At 51.9% G+C, this 17,784-nt stretch overlaps 1 protein-coding gene across 1 annotated transcript in view; it reads right to left on the minus strand.

The window, feature by feature from the left end:
• Positions 1–17,784, minus strand: part of Adamts2 (ADAM metallopeptidase with thrombospondin type 1 motif 2) — a 246,066-nt gene that overhangs the window by 152,076 nt on the left and 76,206 nt on the right. The window contains exon 3 of the mRNA XM_026414284.2: positions 15,185–15,344. Coding sequence (XP_026270069.2) covers positions 15,185–15,344 — 160 coding nt within the window. The remainder of the gene's footprint in view (positions 1–15,184; positions 15,345–17,784) is intronic.

The raw sequence follows: 17,784 nt of genomic DNA on the forward strand, positions 1-17,784 counted from the left end.
GAAGGTCCCCAGCAGCAAAGCCACCACATGACACCCCTCCTCTACCACCACCCACCTAAGAGCCACTTGGCCCATTCACAGCTTTCAAACTTTTTGAATTAGCTGCCAACATTTGAAAATGAAGTGGTTTTACATAAAATCTTGATTTCCAGCTTCTCTTAAAACATCACAGGCCCTCCTGCTGCCAGCGGACCCCACATTCACCTGCACCCCCACAGCCAGCCCAATCTACCTACACTGTCCCTGTGGCTCTCACCAGTAGCTGCATACACAACCTCTGTCCTTAGGTCACAGGGACATACGCTCCTTTGTTGGGGCTCTGACCTTCCCTATAGTCCATGTCACCCAGCTCTGAATCCTTTCTGAGTCCAAGTACTAGATCTCGAGTCCCGACACCTCCTGTACACATTCTAGCACGTGCCTGCCAGTGGCCATGGGCTTCAGGTTGGGTGGGCAGAGTGGAGCAGGCCATCACTCTCCTTGTTCCTAACCCAAGCCTCCTGACCCAAACAACTTGCACTGAACATACTGTCGATTCAGTTCCCTTAATTCCACTTCCCACAGATCAGCAGGGGCTCATGCTGGTGGTCTAGGGGTCTCAGGGTGTCCCCTGATCCTCTTCCCTATTGGAATGACCTGTCCACACTGGGATGACCCATCCCAGCTCTTTGCCCTCCTAACTCCACCACTTGCCAAGTCCATTTGTTCTTCCAAGTCTGGTCACCCCCACCCTGGCCCCAGCCCCTGCCACGTAACCTATCAAAAAGCTGTGTATAAAGAGGTTGACTGCGGGCCTCTATGGCACATCCCACAGAATCCCTGCAGTCAGCCAAAGAAAGGCTCCAAGCCTGGGCAACATTTCTTCCAGCTGGGAATCTGCAGATGGACTCAAACATGTGTCCAGAGAGATCTAGACAGAAGCCTTGAAAAAAAGTCCAGACACACTGAGCCTTGCTAGGCCTGCATCCGAGCAAAAGAGAGAATTCCTGCCAGCACTGTCTTGGTGGGTCTGCAGGGCCTGGGTAGGGAGTCAGGCTAAGAACAATGGTTCTCTGGCTCCTTCCTGACCTTGGGGTGACTCTAGATGGGACTGTGGGTCTTCCTAGTGGGCAGTGTCCCTCTCTGACCAATATGGGGTTTCCTAACATGACCTCCAGCACATTCACTATTCTATCACTCCATGTCACTAATCTGGCTACTTCTCTCCATGGTCACCTGATCCAGGCCACAGTCTCTCACCCAGGCAGCAGCCTCCTCCTGGCTCCCTGCCTCTTCCCCTCCTTCCCTCTTCCATGGAAACCAGACCAAGGCACTTACAGTCAGGGAACAGTACCCCCTGTTCCAAGACTGAACCCATAAGAACCACTGAGGTCTGCCCCTCACACCCACCACCACCAGCCCTAACCCTGCTCTCCCTGCTAGGTCCCCAAACAAGCCAATTCCATTCCCCCACAGGACAATTGGATCTACTCCCCCAAACCCCTCTCCCTGTTACTGAACAACAATCCAGATCTCAACCCCAACATCGTGGCACTGCCCATGCTTTCAATTGTGCAGATATTTGAAACCTGACCAGTTTGCTCTGTATGAAGCCAAGACGGCATCTGTCTAGCACCCCCTGGGTCTCAGAGCCTGGCCCAGTTTTAGGTCCTGTTGTGGACACTCCATAAATATCTGTCCAATGAGTTAAAGGAATGAGTAAGTGAATAGAGGATATGGTTTCATGAGATACTTTGTGTTCAAAGACCGTGGAGCGGGGAACAGCAGCCAGAGCAGGATGGGGGTGGTGAGGCCTGCCTTCCTGGGCCCCACTCCATGCTGTTCCAGTGCCTACCCAATGTCCTCAACTTCAGGGTCTGGACCACAGCTCCTGACCATAGGGAGAAGAAGCTGCGTCATGGATGGAAAAGTGATGAGCAGAATCAGGGACATTATCTCCAGAGACCAGTGTAAAATGAAAATGCAAGGTCGCCTGTGTAAAAAGTGCTTAAGAATTCCAAGATGGTGACAGAAGAACATTAAAGCAAGTGTAGGGCCCCTCTGGGTTGGGGCTTTGTGCGACAGGCTGCATCCTTGTGAAACTGGCCCTGGTAAGGGTGAGGAGATGGAGCCTGTGAATCCCTGATGTCCCATAGCCCCAGCAACATGCCACCTCCACAATCCTAAGAACCTGCAGCCAGGAACAGCGGGCTGTGAAAGTCCAGGCAGGCATACCAACAGAGCCACAACATAGGTGGGCTTCTGCAGCAAGACCTCAAACAGCTACGAGAAACAATCGCTGCTCCAGGAGTGAGGAGCACAGGGCCAGGCTTTCTAGGCAACTACATTCATTCTTTCTTTTCACGGATATTTAGGCACCAGCTGTGTGCCAGGCACTCCACACGATGCTAGGAATTTCGCTGCAACCAAAAGTCTCGCCACAGCCAATGTGCTAAGTGACCTGGAGTCTCACCCTGGCTGGACTTGGGTCTCTGCCTCAATGAAGCACAGCTCCAGGCCTTGGTGCTCAGAAGCCTCCTAAGGATGTCCAGCCTTGAGACAGGGCTCAGACAGCCAATTCTCTCCAGCCCAGGCTCTGAGCATGACAGGAGGGTGCTGCACGGGGAATCAACAGCCCTTGGTTCTTAGGGGCCAGTGTCCCTCTCTGACCAATGTGGGAGTCAGACAGCCTGACTTCTGTTGTTTCTCTCCAACTTACTCCCTGTGCAACTATTGGAGCCTCAATTTTCTCATCTGTAAAGCAGGCACAGCAACAGCACCAACCAACTGTGTGGGCTTGTTACAAGACTTCAATAAGATGCGATGCCTGCATTGCTCTGCTAAATGATGTGACCATAAATTCTCAACAAACCGCAACCTTCTCCTTCTTTCCCTGTTGATCTCACTGGGATGGCATTACTCATGGGCCTTGGTATTCTCACCTGCTTTCAGGTGTTCCATGAGGATGAAATGACACACCAAGGCAGTGTGTCAAGCAAGCCCTTAATAAACATGCATGTGCCTGAACCACCAGCTCAGCCCCAAGGAGGCGGGAGAAGGACCATTTACACAGCCAGCTAAGGAAACATGAACAAAACTGGAAAGGAAAGAGGAGCTCCATCCCAGAGAAAAGGTCTGTATCAAATGTGACACAAAGCCAATATCTAAAACAGATTTGTAAAAAGGCTTATCTCAATATATAAGACCCCAGGAGAGAAATGGTCCAAGAACTTAAAGAAGACGACCACTCATCCTTGCCGGCAATCAAAGAAGCACAAATTAAAGCAAAAAGCAGCAATGCTTTACGGCTAGAGGGGCAAAGTATTTAACAGTAAGCCCCTGTGCTGGTGAAGATTTGGGGAAACCAGAGCTGCTATGGGAACCAGGCTGGCTCTGCATGAGTGGTGAATTTGTTCGGCACTTGGATTCCATAATTCATTCAGTCACTCAGCAAGTACGCCCTGATGGCTGCTCAGAGCCAGAGCTCCAGGGCTTTGGGGCTGCTCAGGCCACCGTCTGTGGGGTTAGCAACAGGTACCTTCACAGGAATAGAACCCAAGACCAGCTGCCAGGGTGTCTCCAGCCCCTACTTCCAAGAGAGTTTACACTCACCAGGAGTAGAGAGGACTGAGGCTGTCCCAGGCAGCCACTGTGTGGGAGTGGCTGGTGAGCGCTGCCTGGGAACCAACTGGGTGAGCAACTGGGCTCTGTCTGCAAGGGCCCGAGAAGCAGGGTCCACCCTACATACATCCCACCCTACACTCTCACAGCTCCAGCTTCTCCCCACCTTGTGGGGGCCCTACCCAAAGTGGCAGGCTGGGGAAGGAAGACCTGGCCTAGTAAAGCAGCAAGGACACACATGAATCCACCAGACCTGCTCCTTACATTGTTCCTAATTATCCCAAATGCAGAGAAGGGACCCTGTCATCAGAGGCAAGAGGAGTTTCCAGTGCACACGAGAGCCTGCCTGCCTGCGGGGCCACATCTGGAACCCCAACTCCCTACCCCATGAGTCTAGAAGCTAAATGGGGCTTTTTGCCTATGGCCTGGACCTTTTCTCCTGGAAAAAAAAAGTTTCCTCTGAGCCAGGGGGGCACAGAGCCATGGGAAGGCTATGTCTGTGGAATCAGAGGGACAGGTCCCCTACCCAGGTGCTGCACGTAGCCAGGGTCACACGGAGTTAACACCAGCCTCAGGGCTTCAATATCTGCTGTTCCCTCTGTCTGAAACACTTCGCAGAGCTGAGCCTCCCATCACTGAGGTCTCTGTTCAAATGTCATCACTCCTAACCTAGAGTACCTCCCTCCCTACCCGTCTTCTCTCATGCTATACCACCCCCCCCCTTTTTAACTTTGACCACAGAATTTTCTACTGTCTGCAAGTTTCTGCTCATCATTTCCCTTGCTGGACTGTGAGCTCTGAGAGAATGAGGACTTGCTCTGGGTCATCCACTGCTGCATCCCCAGCACCTGAACCCATAGTGGGCAGACAGGTAAGAATGTGATGAATGAATGAATGAATGAATGAATGAATGAATGAATGAATGAAAAAGAAAACGTGTGGCATTGGGCAAGGGCCAACCCTCTCTGAGTCTCAGTCTCCCCTCTAAAAACTATAGTAGTTATTACTGTTATTCCTCCTGTGATTTTTCAAGCAGCATTATGATTAGGAATAATTGAATCCTCCATGACACCTGGTCACCTGGTCCTTTCCCAGCCCAGATCAGCCCCCAAAAGCCCAACTCCTGGGCCATCTCTTCCACCACATCCTGGTCCAGACTCCTGCAAACTGTCCCATCCTGTGAGCTCTCACCTGGGCCCTGTCCTCCTCCCAGGTGTGCACCATCAAGCTGTGGGGGATGCTCCAGCCAGACTTCTCCTTTCCCCTTCAGGAACATTCTCTGAGGCTTTACCCCTGTATTAGTCTGCTTTTCATCACTGCAACAAGATACCTGAGATAGTAACTTAAAGGAGGAAAAACCATTTTGGCTCACAGGTTTCAGAAGCTTCAGTCCAAGGTTGCTTGGCCCTATTGCTACAGACCTATGGCATCACAGGACATCATGGCAAAAACACAAGGCAGAAAGAAAGAGGAGGCCAGAAAGTGAAAGAGAAGAAGAGGAAGGGTCCAGGGTCCCAATAACGCCTTCAAGGTCACTTCCCCACGGACCTAACTTCCTCCCACTAGGCTCCACCTCTTAAAGGTTCTAGCATCTACCAATAGTGCCACAGGCCGGCAACCAAGCTTTCAACACAGGCCTTTGGGGGACACTTCTCTAAAACCTAATACCCAGAACCACACCCAGGGTGAGGGCCAATTTGGGAGCTCTAGAAGAGGCAGTCCAACTCGAGTTATCTAGCCCAGCTTCCACGCACTGTGTGTCTACCGTCTTTGTAGGACTGGACTGGGTGCTGGAGATGCAGCAGTAGATAAGCCAGAGCAAGTCCTTGCTCTCCCCAGAGCTCACAGTGAGAGAGACACGATGAGCCCAAGCTCCCACAGCGGAAAATCCCATGGTCAAAATTAAATAGGATAAAATAGCATGAGAGAGGGCAGGTAGAGGGGAGGTAGTCTAGGTCTGAGTTGAACTGAGGCCTGAAAGATGGGGAAGCTCAGCACTGGGGAGAGTGTTTCAGACAGAGGGAACAGCAGATGCTGAAGCCCCAAGGCTGGTGGTATCTCTGTGTGGCCCAGGCTAAGTGCAGCACCTGGGATGGGGACCTGTTCCTCTAATTCCACAGCCACACTCTTTCCTGGCTGCCCCAGCTTAGGCTCAAGAGAGGTTGAGACTGAAGGAGAGAAAAATAAAGCCTGAGAGTGGGAGGGGGAGAGAGCCAGACACCAACATTTCCACCTAATTGTGTGACCTTTTCCCGGCTCAGAGTTCCTTCAGGGCCAAGTGCACAGTGCTGCTTGGGATTAATTTCAAAGAGAAATGGGTCAAGGAAAATTGGAAATTTTTATAGAAAACACTTCAGGCTTGGAGCTGGTTAAAGTGTTTGCCATCCTGCCGAGAATTCTGAGAGAAAATAGGGCCCGTGGTCAGAGGTCTCTGGCTGGCATAAATTGGCAGAGTTTGGATCTTGAGACCAAACCCAGTGTCCTAGCCATGCCTGTCCTCACTGGTTTCAGGGAAAAACATTCAGTCTCTTTCAGATGTCCCTCGAGCTATCTCTGCGTGCCCATCACAGTAACTTCAGTGCAAAGGCTGGATCCCAGCACGTCTCCCCTCCACCCTCTGTATCCACCAGCAGCCTCTGAGCAGAGACCCACCGTGGGATCCTCCCCTTGTGTCCCCCATCATGCAGGAGTTCCGTGATGTCTTTGACAGTTATTCACGGGGACACCTGAGCCACGGAGGGAGCCTCACCCGGTCCCAAGGGATGTCCTGAATAGAGCCAGCTAGTCCCATCCCCAGCCAGAAGCACAAATGTTACAGACAGCTAGCATCTGCTGTGTTGGGGACGTGCAGAAAGCAGATTTGCCAAGCTCACTTGCAAAAAACCAGGTGCACTATTTTTGCTAATTAAACTTTGGCTCTACCTGTAAACAGATCTCAGCTTTACTTTTGATCATGTGCTCTCCAGAAGCCAGGTGTGGTCACTGTGCCATCAGAAAAGCTCTTTTGGGGACATTCACAACACAAATCCAAAGGGAAGGAAAGAAAAGCATTATGTCTGTGGAAAAGAGCAGAGAGAGAAGGGGTGGAAAGGGCTGAGGGAAAATCAGGGACCCACACAAACACCCCTGGACTCCTAACAATGGGTCTCAGCAAGCAAGGAGCAGGCACTGTGCTCTGGATGAGATGTGAGCTAGTTTGTATAATGCCAACAGCCCCTGGAACATTGTACCCACTTGGAGGTGAGGAAACTGAGTCACCAAGGGGTTGGGTACTTTTCCCAGGGCCCCACAGTCAATGGAACAGCCAGGCAGCCTCAAGCCACACACACTCCACTCATCTACCATGCTGGGAGCAGCTGCTGAGATGCAAGCCATCTTTGTGGGCCATCACTTACACCTGAGTTGGGGTCACAGCCAGGACTGAAATTGCCGTGCTCTGGATCACACTGGTCATCTGCCCAACAATCCAGGACCTTTCTGAACCACATTCACCTGGTTGCCTTTACCCCTGAATCAGATTCCATAGAAACATGAGAAGAGAGAAGAAATCAGGGGAATGGGAACGGCAGGTCTGAGACACGGGAACTGCTAGATTTATATTGGACATGGAAGAGAGGATGTCCAACCAAGCATGTGGGGTTGTCACCACTGGTGAGGAAGTAGGGGAGGGCTGGAGAGGAGGCATGTCAGTTCCAGACTTCATTGTTGGAAACATACCATGGATCCTTGTCTCCACTGTGAGTTGAGGTGGGTCCTGGCCACATGCATGGTTTCTGCCTTGATAGACCAGGGTGCAGGACTCATAAGCTGCAGACCCCAACCCAGAAAAACAGTCAGGCCAGGGCTAATCCAGGCCCTTCCAGCTTGACTGACGGCTCTAGAGTGCTCTCCTCCAAGTCTGACCCCAGACAACTCCAGGCCTCTGAGAATGTGCAGCCTCGGCTTTCCCAGTGCCAGCCCCCGCCCACCCTTCCTAGCGTGGGCCACGTCACCACCCTGGCATCTCCAACAGCTGTCCCAAGGGCCCAGCCCACAGGACAGGAGCACCGTGGCTTCTGCCAAGGGTGTGCTCAGCTCTGATACATGCCTCCCAGAGCTGGGGCCAACCGCCTCAGGTTTCACAACCAGTGCTTCTCCTTGGGTTTCCTCGGGTCCCCGAGCTGCAGACACAGCTCAGTGGTGGAAAGAGGAGGAGGAACTGAGAGGGTACCAGGAATCAAACCCAGAGGTGCAATGCAGTGAGCTAGCAATAGCCAGCTTGGCAGGGCCCTGGCTGAGTTGTACTAAGAGCCCCAGGGTTACCATGTGAGAGAGCTGGACCCCAGGGCTCAGCAAGCAGTTCAGGAAGTGCCAGGGTGGGAGACACAGAGGGAGGTCTTGACATGGGGACGTGAGCCAGGCCTGGGGCTCAGGATGTGAATCCATCCAGGGGGCACATTACCACCCTCCCCCAGGGCCCCAGGGTTCACCGCTTAGACAGTCAGCTGAATCATGACCCCCCAGGATGTCGACATCCCACTCTCCAGACCCCTGAGTGTTACCTTTTATGGCAAAACAGAGTGCCGATTTAGGATCCTGAAATAGGGAGACTATCCTAGATTACTTGTGGCCCCTAAAAGGAATCACGAGTATCCTTATAAAAGGGGCACAGAGGGAAACTTGGCTACAGAAGAGGAGGAGACCATGTGACCATAGAAGCAGAGGCCAGAGGCCAGAACGATGCAGCTGTAAGCCAAGGGAGGCCAGCAGCTACAAGAAACTGACAGAGGCCAGGAAAGATTCTCCCCTAGAGCCTCTAGAGGGAACCAGCCCTGCGGACACCTGGATGTTACTCCCTAAAGACTCATCTTAGATATCTAACCTCCAAAATTGTAAGAGAATAAATTATGTTGCTTTAAGCCACTAAGTTTGTGGTCATTTGTTACAGCAGCCACAGGAAGCTAAGACGGACATCAACAACTGCAGATCAGAAAGGCTCCCTGACCTAGCTGTCCATAAATTTGCAATCCCCCACCCCAACATATCTCCTGCTCCGTCCTCTCCAGTCCTGCCTCCCACCAGGCCTCATCACTGCCTGGGCCCACTCCCTGATCCTGACACCCATTACATATCACAGAAGCTTGCCTGCCAGTAAATGGAGTCTGGCCAACTTCCCTGTCCTCTGTGTGGCCTGTTGGGACAGGGCTCCGGTGTCTCCCCCATGCCATTGCTCCAGCCATCCCCCTGACCTCCCACTCTGCACATTACAACCAGAGCAGGCTTGCCAAAACAGAATCCTTAGTCAAGTTTCTTCCCCAAACCCTCTGGTGTCTCTCCCATTCCATACAGGAGATTGAGCAGGTCCGGGTCACTGGAGGCTGCAGCCCCCACAAAGTCCCCAGCTATCAGCTTTGCCCTCCATCTCTCGCTCAGCAGCCTGGAAAACTCCTGTCGGGCTCAAGGGAATGAAGTATGAGGCTGGAGGGGTTGGCTTGCAGGCACAGTTGGGAAGGGCTGGCTGTGGGCCACCAGGTGGAGACTGCAGGCAGGCCAGCCAGCCGCTCTCGGCCACGTGGAGGAGCCACCCAGCACAGGCACCCCCCTCTCTCAGCAGGCTTGCCTTGGCAGCAGCAGGGCAGAGCGACTCCCGCGGTGTTCTACCTCCTCTGCCCATCAGGGAGGACACCGCAGCCTGACAGCAGCGGGCAGAGGCTTGGCACAGGCTGCTTCAGAGAGAAGGCAGCAGCCAAGGTCACTGGCACAGGGTTGTCTGACTTCTCTTCCCCCAGTCCAGGAGGGGTGTGCATGGCGGGGCTTGAGGACACAGCAGCCTAGTGACAGATCCCCAGGACAGGAACCACCTGCCCCTACTCTGTTCCAAGGCATACCTAGGGGGACCACAGAGGGCATCCCATGGAAGAGGGCGGAGGACACTTCTGCCTGTACATCTCAGAAAGCAGAGGCCAGCCAGGCGGCTTGTAATCCTAGCAGCTTGGGAGGCTGAGACAGGAGAATCGCGAGTTCAAAGCCAGCCTCAGCAAAAAGGAGGTGCTGAACAGCTCAGTGAGATCCTGTCTCTAGATAAAATACAAAGTAGAGCTGGGGATGTGACTCAGTGGTTGAGAACCCCTTAGTTCAATGCCCCATACCACAAAAAAAGAAAACAGAGGCCAATGCCAGGGGTGGGGGGAAGAAAGGGGGGGGGGTGCTTGTTTTATTTGGTCCATATGATGCTTTTCAGAAATTTGAAACCACACTTTAAAATCAGGGTGGTTGACATACAAATTATGATATCTGAATTTTCCTGACAGTATGATAATCAGCTGGCTCAGATCTAAACTTCCATCAGGTCATGCACGGTCAAGGAAGGGCTGTCCCTTTGGATGGGGTCTCTGGTCTGCCCTATACCCATGGCAAGGCCAAGGCCAGGGGCTGAGTGCTTCTGCTTTTATTTTTACAGACATGTTTTCTTTGTCAATGTGTTTACATCAAAAGTAGGGAAATGAAAGCCAAGCCAAGGGTGGGTGCAATTCTTTTTTTCCCTCTGCCGTTCTTCTCATTGGCATTGCCTGCCAGGCCCAGAGGGCTTCTGAGTTTGCCGTTCTTGTGTTGGGACATCAGGACTTTCTGCAAGTGGCGCCGTGCATCTGAAAGGAAGATTGCATGCACAGAGTATGCTCTAGGGATTTTCACAGAATCCCAATTTCAGCCCCCTGAAGGCTGAGACAGCCAGGCCCTCAATGCCAACGCCAAAGCCAGCTTCTTGGGATCAGCCCAGCCACAGCCTGGACTAGCCTTTCCAGGTGTGGGGCACCATTCTGGCTGAGACTGGAACTAGATGTTGCTCCACGTGGGCCCTTCATGGGTGTTTCAGAAATGTGTGCTCTGTCCAGTATGTAGCCAGCCTTGTATGAGGGTCAATTCACCTCTTGAAACTGGCTGAATGGTGACCCCAAGGATAACAAGTCCTGATTCCCATAACCTGTGACTGGTACTTTGAATGTCAAAAAAGGACTTTGCAAATGTGATCTGATTAAGGATCTTGATATGGAGAGACTGTCCTGGATGACCTGGATGAAGCCAAAATGTAATCACATGCAACCTTGCAAGGGAAGGCAAAGGGAGATGGGACACAGACAGACAGAAGAGGAGGTAATGGGACCACAGAGGCAGACATTGGAGAGACACAGCCATAAACCAGGGGAGGCTGGCAACCACCAGAAGCTGGGAGAGGCAAGGAACAAATCTCTCCTAGAGAGACTCTGGTGGGAGCACAGCCCTGCCAAGACGGTGATTTGGGCCCCAGTGAAACTGATTTCAATTTCTTATCCCCAAAATTATAAGATGATAAATTTCTATTCTTTTAAACCCCCAGCTGGTGTATCACTGTAGTCTGAGGCTTAGAGGGAATGACGAAGTCAGGGTCACCTAGTTCTAAATCCAGGCTTCTGTTCCCAGGGCCAGGCTCCTCGTCCTGTGTTGTGTTTCTGGCTCCCTCTTCAACAACCCCAGAGATGAGAGATGGAAGCCAGGGCAGGGCTCAGGCACAGAGCTGTACCCTGTTCACACACATGTGTGTATGAGCACACACACATGCACACGCACACGTGCACATAAAACATGGTTTCCCCCACCCCCACCAATATAGTATCCAAAGCAGGCCTTAGGGAGGGCAGAGAGAGATTCAGGTCATCCATACACCTGAGAAAGGCCCACAGCCCCAAGGAGGTCTGGGTGATGTCTCGGCCACCTTCCCCCAAAAGGCCACCCTGGTGCCTTGGCCCCAGAGCTCTGCCTTCTGTCCCAGCAGAGCTAAACAGAGATGCTTCTACAGACACCAGTAGAGACAGTGAGGAGAAAAAAGGGTCCTCCTCCTCTTCAACCTTCCACCCTTCCTGACAGCCTCCTCCAGGGCTGGAGGGCGAGACTGCTGTGAGCTAAACCACCTACACAGCACACCCAACCCCAGTGTGAGTCTGAGAAAACATGTGAAAACCCTCATTTTCCTTCCATGTCCCCAGGCAAATTGCAGCCCAGCAACTGATCTAACATGACAGACTATTAGTGAAATGATTCTCTGAGGCTCTGTAAGCCCTGAGGTCACCCTAGGCAGCCTGTGGGCTTCTCACAGAAACACAAGACAATCGTCTCAGCACCCCTGAGGAGCAGTCATGTGGGCCCCAGGAATGCCCAGGCATCACCAACCTCAAAAGCCTGGGGTGGGTGTGTCCCCTCCCCCATGGGATGCAACACACCCGTGACCCATCAATGAAGAGTGGGATGTTCTCTATGCATCTCCAGAAATGGCCTTGGGGAGTCGGGAGTCAGCACCTCCTGCCTGCTTCAGCCAGAAGCTCATGGATGTATTAGGGTTCCAACCAGAATTTACTGGAAGAAAGAGTCACAGCTATGGGTTGGATATGATCTCTCTTTCAAGGGTTCACACATTAGAAACTTGATCCCCAGAGCAGTGATCCTAAGAGGTGGTGGAACCTTTAAGCAGTGAGGCCTAATAGGAGCTCTGTAGATGACTGTAGGAGCTTCCCTTAGAAGGGATTAATGTAGCTCTTGTAGGACCTCTGAGTTCTTGCAACATGCAGTTTTTAGAAGAGCCTGGTCACTGAGACGCCTTTTGGCTTCCTTTCTGGAGATGTGACCTCTTAACTTTCCTATGTGTTCCTGCCATTGTGAAGCCATCAGCCCAAGGCCTCCTTGGGGCTGTGGGCCTTTCTCAGGTGTATGGATGACCTGAATCTCACCAGCCACCCAACCAGTGGGATCTCCTGAAAAAGTTTGGACTTTCAGCCTCCAAACTGTAGGCTAAATAGACCTCTTTTCTTTATAAAGTTAGCATGCCTTGGGTATTTCATTATAGTAACAAAAAGCAGACTACTACAGTCCCCTAGTGTTTTGCATTACTATAAAAAAATACCTGAGGCAGAATACTTTATAAGTAAAGAGTTCATTTACTTCATGATTCTGCTGATTAGAGGATCTAAAGAGCATGGAACCAGCATCTTAGTATGGACCCACTTGGCTGCATCCAACCTGGTGAGGAAGCAGAAAGGGAAAAGCTGTGTATAAGAGATCAAGCACATAGGATGGTCTTGTTTTTTAACCATCTGCCTTTATAAGTCCCAACCAACTCCATGAAACCAATGTTATCTATTCTTGAGGGTGGAGCCCCCATGACCTAACCCCCTCCCACTAAGCCCCACCTCTTAAAGGTCCCACCACTTCAGCACCACTACACTGGGGACCTGGCTTCCAACACATGAACCTTTGAGAGATGAACTACACCCAAACCATAATGCCACTCTTGTAAACACACACACTCTTTGCACTGAAGTCCTGGGATTCTGTGCCCAGCAGGGTGTGTTTGCTGCTATACCCAGCCACTGGACACAACTTTTATATATCCCCGGCTGCCACTCTGGGTCCTGACAAGGCCCAGGCCAATGGAAAGTTGAACCATCTGAGGTCACCCCAGGCCCTCGGCCCAGACCCAGCATAAACTATGTCTGGATCCTGTCCAGTCAATGAGTCGACCTCAGCCCTAGGCCATAAGGGAACAATCAGGCACATCCAAAGGGAAACAGATTCTCTGTGGACCTGAGTCACTCATGCAGTACCATGCTGACACTGGACAGGGATGTCAAAGAAAGGGGTCTAATCCCCAGACCATAGGTCTGAAATCTGAACTTACAGCCCAAGGCCCACATGCACACCCACAATCTAAGCTCCTGACTAGGGACTCTGAGCTGACACAGAGGCCTAGAGCTCAGCCTTGGACAGGTTCACCTCCTTCCCAGGGGCCAATTACCAACCCCTACCCCCACCCACCTTCCAGCCCAGCCTCACCCCCTGACCTGTGCTGCTGGCTTTATCCAGCACCTTCTAAGGCCAATGGTTTCTGGGCTTATTCAGAGTTTGAAATTCCTTTCCTGTGTTCTCAGTTCCAAGTTCTCATTAAAGATATGTGGATTGGGGTTGTGAGGTGGAGGGAGGATTCAACAGAAGATGCCAAAACACCAGAAGTCCAGAAAATAAAGTCGGGCCAGCGAGGCCATGGGGGAAGGGCTTCCATGTTTAGAAAGGTAAGCACCATATGGAATTTGGGATCAGAGTCATGGTGAAGGGCACTTGGCCAGCTCCACTGTGCAGACTCCACTTTACACTGCCTGGCATAGGTGCAAGGGGCAGAACCATCCAGAATCTTCCAGTGGAGGCCAGTGCAGAAGTAAGCTTTCTGGGAAACAAGCATTGACAAACCCAGCAGACACAAGAAAAAGCAGAGACCAGAGGCCCAAACTTGCCCATGGTCAGAAAGAAGCAAGTTCAGAGGGGGCCTTGACCTCAGGTCTAGAGCTTTCCCCTTGTCCCACTTTGACTCTGGCCCTACAAGGTTGCTCTCCCTGCAGAAAAGCAAAAAGGTGGGAATGAGGCAGGAGGGGCTAGGCTGAGGCTGGGCAAGGCTGAGCAGGCAGCACCCAGTGGTCCAGCTGGTGGCAGCCAAGGTGGACAGCAATTCATTATCAGAGAAGAGGGGGCCACAGAAGTATTGATTAGCTCCTGAGAACAGTGGGCTTCCTGATGGAACAATTCCTTTGCAAAGGTATCTGACACGGTTTCTTAAAATTAGAATGGTGCCCTGCCAAGCTGCACCCAATTGATCTGTCAAGCTGGAAAGTCAGGGAGACCTAAAATAAATGAGCCACGGCTGCTCTGGAGGGATGAAGTACTTCAATAAATCACAGCACTGGGAGCTGCCCCGGCCAGGAGCCTCCAGAGCGATCCCAGGTTACCTACTGTGCAACCACGTGCAGTGGCTTTCCTCAGCCAGGGGTCCAGGGCCAGAGGCCGAAGGCTGAGCTCAAAGCCACTCATCACCCAGGCACAAGTGAGGTGGCCTGGGAACTGTGAGCCCTGAAGAACTTTTATGGACCCTGACCCTGGCCTCTTCACAATCTAGAAGGAGAAATCCAGAGAATGCTAGGGAGATTTGGAATGAGATAGTAGGAAGAGCTCCATGAGGCTATGGCTAGGCAACCAATCACCCTGGCCACCCAGCAGCTACTTCCACATTCCTGGACCCAAAGCATGCTTTAGTTGAAAAAGACAAAATCCCTGGAATGAGTGCTGAGACTGCTGGGAACATCTCTAGGGTCTTTACCACGCACATCCCTCTGGGGGATCCCGAAACAGCACTCAGAGTCTTTCCCTATGAGCAGCCAGGGAAGAATTGGCATATGACAGGGACTGTCACGGGGATTGCGGCTGCACACAGGAAGGAGAAGAGGACTGCCTAGGGAACACAAATGCCTTTTTCATGGGCACAGCACTCAGGCCAGGAATTGCCAACCCTGCAGAAGAATGTGGGTCCTTGGACAGCCTTTGCTTTCCTCTAGGACAGTCCAGACCTGTAAGCAGTGGGTACTTAGGCTGTTAATCACCTACATGCACCCAGAGCAGAGGACTGGCCCCAACACCCCACTAGGCCATGCAGTCAGCCACACACTTGGCCCATTCCCGAGCCAGTAAGGCTGGGGCTAAGCCTTGTCTTCGATCCTGTCTGCAGAAAAGGACATACAGCGCGCCCACTTACCTGTGTCCAAGGCCTGTGGACCCTCCAGAAGAGGGGTTTTGGGGGTGGGCGGTCGGCGATATACCACGTGCACTCTGCCATGCTCAGCCTCCTGCGCCACCAGCCCTTTCTCCAGAGGCTCAATGAAGAACTCCTCCTCCTCCGTCCGGATTAAACCAGCCTGAGGGGGCAAAGTTGAGAGGTTCAAATTCCCAACTACAATAGACTAGGGAGGGGGAACAGGGAGGAGGGCCCCAGCGGGCAGTAAAGCCCAGCTGAGGACCCTGCCTGACACCCCAGCTAGTCCTCAGCTAGAACCCTGGGTTGGCTGGAGGGCACAAAGGTGGTCCCTTACTTGCTCAGAGACTCCATCTGCAGAGGACATCGCCGCCAGATAAGGCTGAGTCCTTTCTGAGGGAGGGGCTCTCCTGGGTCATCCTCCCACCCCAAACCTCAACACTCCTTCCAGAAAAAACTACTGTACCTGTAAAACCCAAAATGTTAAGAACAGCCTGAAGGAATTCAAGTGCAGCTCTACATCTATCATGTGGCCCTACAAGGACATCAAGATGCATCAAATAAAGTCAAGGGCCATCCTCACCCTCCAGGAGCCCAGAGTTGAAGATAAAGGTCAAAACTGTCAGCTGTGGGTTGAGTCCACCCAGAGACAAAAGTTCAGTTTGGGCCAAACAATATTTTTAAACTCTGAATCCAACACTCAAAATGATGAGATTTCTGTTTTCAAAATATAATTTCAACTATCCTTGGAAAAATGCAACCTCTGACCAAAGTGGGCTTACATACTGCCCAGCAGTAGAAATCTTGGACAGACATGTGCCCTATTGCTAGTCACAGTCCCTACTGTCCCCCATTGACTTGCCACAGGACAGGATAATACAGGCCAGTCTATTGCTGCCTCCCCACCAAGACCAGCCATGGCCTTTCCTTGCTGCAAACCCCTTGCTATTTCATTTCTGTCTGGATTCAGGTGGCCCTGTTCTGTGGCATTCAAGGCTCTCGTCCTTCTCCTGCTCTCCCAGCCCTCACACTGGCCACTGGGTTGTGCATGTCCACATGTACCCAAACCTGCCAGGTCCTCAGTGTGGGTATTCCTGCTCCCAGCTCCCACTCTGGTAAACCCCTACTCTCTCTTCAACACCTGGCTCACATCCTCCCAATTGCTCCCCTCTCCAATGCAGCCACAAGTTGCTGCCCTCCTCAGGGCCATTCTGCCATCACTACTCAATCCACCTGTCCTACGAATGCTCTAGGCTCCCACACTTTGGTTTTTTTTTTTTTTTTTTTTTTTTTGGTCCACTATCCCAAAACCAAAGATCTCACACTGGGAGCTTACATGGTGTCCAACTTGCAGATGTACTTCCTTTAGATCACACAATCCTGACCAGCAGGGCTTTTTCTTTAAAGCTTGAATTGGTTGTTCAGATGCAAAAACTAGGAGACTCCACATCACTGACCAAATTTCCAGATTCTCTTAGAAAAACCTGTGTTTCTTTGTCCATCCAATACTGGCTTAGATGGACCTAGGTTTCCTCTCCAGCTAGGGCTATACAAACCAGTGTGCAATCCCTGGCATTACCAATCCAGATGTTCAGAAACCTTCAAACTAACCCAAATGGCCTCTGCCACATCATCGTCCTGGCTGGGAGAGGGGACAAAATGGATGTACCGGCTGCCCTCCTTCTCCTTGACCTGCAGGGTACTGTTTGGGCTCTGTCCTGATGCCAGCTAGGAGCCTTCAAGGACAAAGAAGCAGCTGGCATTCCCACAGGGCCTGCTGAGCATCTACCATTAGAGTGGGATGCAGCCATCCACCTGGCACACTCAGCCAGTGCCTTGGGGGAGCCGAGGTGCCAGTGGAGAATGCGGATGACAATCCAGGAAGAGGGAGTCCCAGTCATAAGTAGGGACTGGTGGAGGTTCAGAGGAAGACAGAAGACAGAACAGAGCATCAGGCCCCAACTCTGGAAAGAAGGAAGTCACCAAGGGCGGTAATGTCCACCTGAAACGTGCTCCAACACTTTGCACTGACCAAACAGTCAGAGAGAGGGACAGTGTTCACATGCAAAGGCCCATGAGGCAAGTCACAGCCAATGGGAAGAACTGACCAGTTGGGTGGTTGGGCACATCAAGAACATCTGAGTGGCATGTCACACAGAGCAGGTCTCCAGGGTAAGGGCAGTGAGCAGCTCAAAGGGTTCAGGGCAGGAAGCACTGTGATCTGACTCATGGTGGGGAACCCGATGGCTACTGTAGGGTGAAAAGACCAGAAGAACACAAATGGGACTGGGGGAGGGGCTGAGAAGCAGATGCCCCAGAGACAGGTAAGAGGTCCTGAATGGGACAGACCAGGGAACTGAGGAAGTAGAACTCAGAAGAGGATTTGGTGACAGATCTTATTCAGATATAAGGGAGATGCCAGGGCCCAGGAGTGCTTCCAGATCTGTGGCTGGCTAAGAAACAGCCACAAGTTATCTAGGTCCTAGAAAAGATATGTAAGTACTAATCCTGGACACCTCTGCATGACAGTTCATACAGTAAAAAGGGACTTTGCAACTGTGATGAAATCGAGGCTCTGGAGCAGAGACGGAGATCATCAGGGT

The sequence above is a fragment of the Urocitellus parryii genome, chromosome 1, assembly GCF_045843805.1.
Source record: "Urocitellus parryii isolate mUroPar1 chromosome 1, mUroPar1.hap1, whole genome shotgun sequence".
NCBI classification, from domain to species: Eukaryota; Metazoa; Chordata; class Mammalia; order Rodentia; family Sciuridae; genus Urocitellus; species Urocitellus parryii.